The sequence below is a fragment of the Cryptomeria japonica genome, chromosome 2, assembly GCF_030272615.1.
Source record: "Cryptomeria japonica chromosome 2, Sugi_1.0, whole genome shotgun sequence".
NCBI lineage: Eukaryota > Viridiplantae > Streptophyta > Pinopsida > Cupressales > Cupressaceae > Cryptomeria > Cryptomeria japonica.
The window spans coordinates 69,412,559-69,415,781 of record NC_081406.1 but is presented as its reverse complement, the minus strand read 5'-3'; the positions used below and the strand labels follow the sequence as shown (position 1 = coordinate 69,415,781).

At 30.8% G+C, this 3,223-nt stretch overlaps 1 protein-coding gene across 1 annotated transcript; it reads left to right on the top strand.

Moving 5' to 3' along the window:
• Window positions 1-1,857: 1,857 nt before the first annotated feature.
• Window positions 1,858-2,862, top strand: LOC131050587 (uncharacterized). Its single transcript, XM_057984786.2, has one exon. The coding sequence runs from the start codon at window positions 1,997-1,999 to the stop codon at window positions 2,504-2,506; it is 510 nt and encodes a 169-aa protein (XP_057840769.1). The 5' UTR covers window positions 1,858-1,996; the 3' UTR covers window positions 2,507-2,862.
• The last annotated feature ends 361 nt before the right edge of the window (window positions 2,863-3,223 follow it).

Here is a 3,223-nt window from a genome sequence, read left to right as displayed (position 1 = left end):
TGACTAAAAATCTATTAATAATTAATTGGCAATTTTAAGTGTATAATTGGATACCTTCAAGTAGGTATGAGGGGATACTTTAAAATTTGTACTTTTTAATCTTAGGGCGCGTAATGGATCCCACAACATAATTTTTTTGGTTGAAATCTAATGTACTCTTTAGAATATGTAGGTCCCTGACGTATGCATCTCCTAATTACACTGGATATGAGAGAGATTTGTTATGTGCATAAAGATGAAAAATGGTTGTGTTAGAAGTGATATTTGATTATTCATAAACACTTCATTAAACAATGGACAACAATCACACAAAAAAAATTGTATAATTGATCTAATACATATTCCTCTAAAAAATGTTATGACCAATAGCTATGCACAAATGCTCCAATTAATGTGTGCCATAAATACTAAAATAGTTGTACACTCCTCTAGTTAAATATTTAAATTTTAACTATTGAATGTACAAAATAAACAATATTTTAAAGAATTTTTATAGTATTAATTTGTTTTGAGATAGTAATTGAATGATTAGGTGGACAAATAGTGAAGATTATTGAAAAATGGATCCTTTCCTTATATTGAAATATTTTTACCTAAAATAATATATATATATATATATATATTAAAAAAATTTAAATTTAATTTTAAAAAATATTTTATAAAAATAACGTTTTTTTTATAAATATTATTAAAAATAAAATTTAATATTTTAGAATAAATAAACAATGTTAATGCAATTAATTAGAAACATTATTTTGTTGCTTGCCTCACCTTTAATACTATGAGAAGTAAATTTAATTTAATTTTATGGTTTTAATAATATGGAAGAACTTTCAATTCAACATAATTTAATACATTGTATTTTCACATACATTAATATATATAAATGTTTCTATAAAAAATATTTAAAAAATATAAATTTTGTTTATTATTTTGCATTATATTTTTTTTAAGTAATACATTAAAATCAATTTTAAAGACAATTTTTAATTTACATTATAAAAAGAAAAAAAATTAAATAATAATTTTTTAACTTTACTAAATTATATTGATTAAAAAATTAATCTTTTAATTAAAAAACTTTAATAATATATAGAAATCTCATATCTATAATTACTTTTTTATATTTATTTGAATAACATTATATATATATATATATATATAATTGATTAAAAAATAAAATTCAAAGAAATAATATTTTACATTAAAAACATGAAATTTCGAATCTATGATATTAGGATGATAAAATAATCTACATAATCACAATCAAAAGATATTATCGTATTGATATTCTATATACTAAAAATAAAAAAATTGTAAACAAATAATTTCAAAAATTATTCAAATAAAATAAAAAAGTCGTCTACTTCATCATTCATTATCATTATTATTATTTTTAAAATAATAAAAAAAATTATTATATATTTTACAGGATTCCGATTAATGGTCAAAAGAAGAGATATTATAGCGAGTAAAAATATGTAACCATAAATAAATAATTGAAAAGCGCGTTGGTTCCGTCATCTGACGGCCTCACCTACCGAGGAAACGGATATTTTGTTTCCCCCGAGAGAGCGGAAAAGGAAAAGGACATCATAACTTGACGTGCCGATAAAGGCAGATTAGCTGGTCGTACAACAGTGGGCCCCATTACTGCAGGGACTTTTCGACAGCCAATTAAATCAGTTTTAACACGTATTCCGAGTGTGCGGGCCCCACCATTTCCATGCACCCTGTGTTGATAGAGTTCGTTGACGGGGACTCCTGCCACGTGTCATCTTCCGAAACATCTTCTGCATGCGCGCTTTATTAGCATTTCTCCCCTCTCCCCCAAATATTAAAATAAATACCAGATATGCACTTACATCACCCAGCCATTCTCTCTTGCGTTGGTATACTTTGTGTATATATACCCCCCACCTTGTCTCTATTTGTGTGTATATATACCTCTAGCACTGCACCCCTTTGTTTCCATTTCATCTTCATTTGCAGGAAAATGGCGGAGGAGAATTTGTGTGATTCCAGTTCCAGCCCTCTGCGCAAGAGAGCAAGAGAAACGGAAGAAGAAGAAAAAGGGGGTGAAATCAGCAGTAAAAATGCTGAAATTGATGTCGTACCAGAGGCCAAGCGGATTTACAGCGGGCCTGCGCAGGACGCAGATCTCATGGCGCTGCTTGACAGAATCGAGAAAATGGACGAGTTTACGGAGGAGGAGCGAGTCGTAAAGAATTCTGCGGAAGAAGAAATGAGCTTAAAGGATTCGTCGTCCTCTAATGGCGATGTGGAAAATGAGTTCAACTATAATCTCGTTTTGGATGCTGCAGATGAGCTTCACATGAATTACTTTGATTTCTGTGACGAGGATTTGATGGCCGTTTATTCTGCGACAAATTATGGCCTTTTGCATGACTATACGGAGATCACAGGGAGCTTGTGGGAGGATGATATTTGGCAGGTGAAGGACGCCGCTTCTAATGACCTTTCTTCTCAAGTTAGACATGGATGATGATTAATAAACCACAGAGAGCCGCTTGCATTTTATGTACTGTGTTTTTTTACCATCCTTTTCTTTTCAAATACTGAATCGTCGTATATATATGTACAATGAATGGCGAAGAAAGATGTAATTCTGAAGCCAAAAGAGTCCTCAAAAATGTAATTTCTAGGGTTACGAAAGATAAATATTTTCTCAAATCTAGGGTTTCATTACTGTGTGTATATGAACCGTTTGTTTAATGTCATACGAGCCTTCAACTAACTTGCCTGGACTACGAATATAAAGCCCTTCAATACTGAAACTTTTTTCTCCATTAATGTTAAAACTGTTTGTTCATGGAATTAATGCTATTTGATTATTCTGAACTGAGAGAGTAACGTTTTTATGAAGTGTAAATTCTGGCAATATATACGCCATGTTCTGGTTTTTTAAGTTTTCTCTGTCACCTTATTCATTCTGGAAACAATGGTGGACATTTTTCCTATTACCAGAATCTATTTTAATCCGATGTGAAGTAAATAAATGTTTAGAAGTGTTATAAATATCTTGAGACAATCTTCATAAAGGGATGTGAGGGGCCAGCTTACAGGGGTTGTTTGTATTGGGGAATAATTTCAGAGATGCAAAAATTGTACTGCACAGGGTACATTAAAGTGGTGGCCCGAATAACTGACGTAGGGGCGCAGATTCATTCCAAGCTCTTCGGAATGAATCTACACCCTTGCT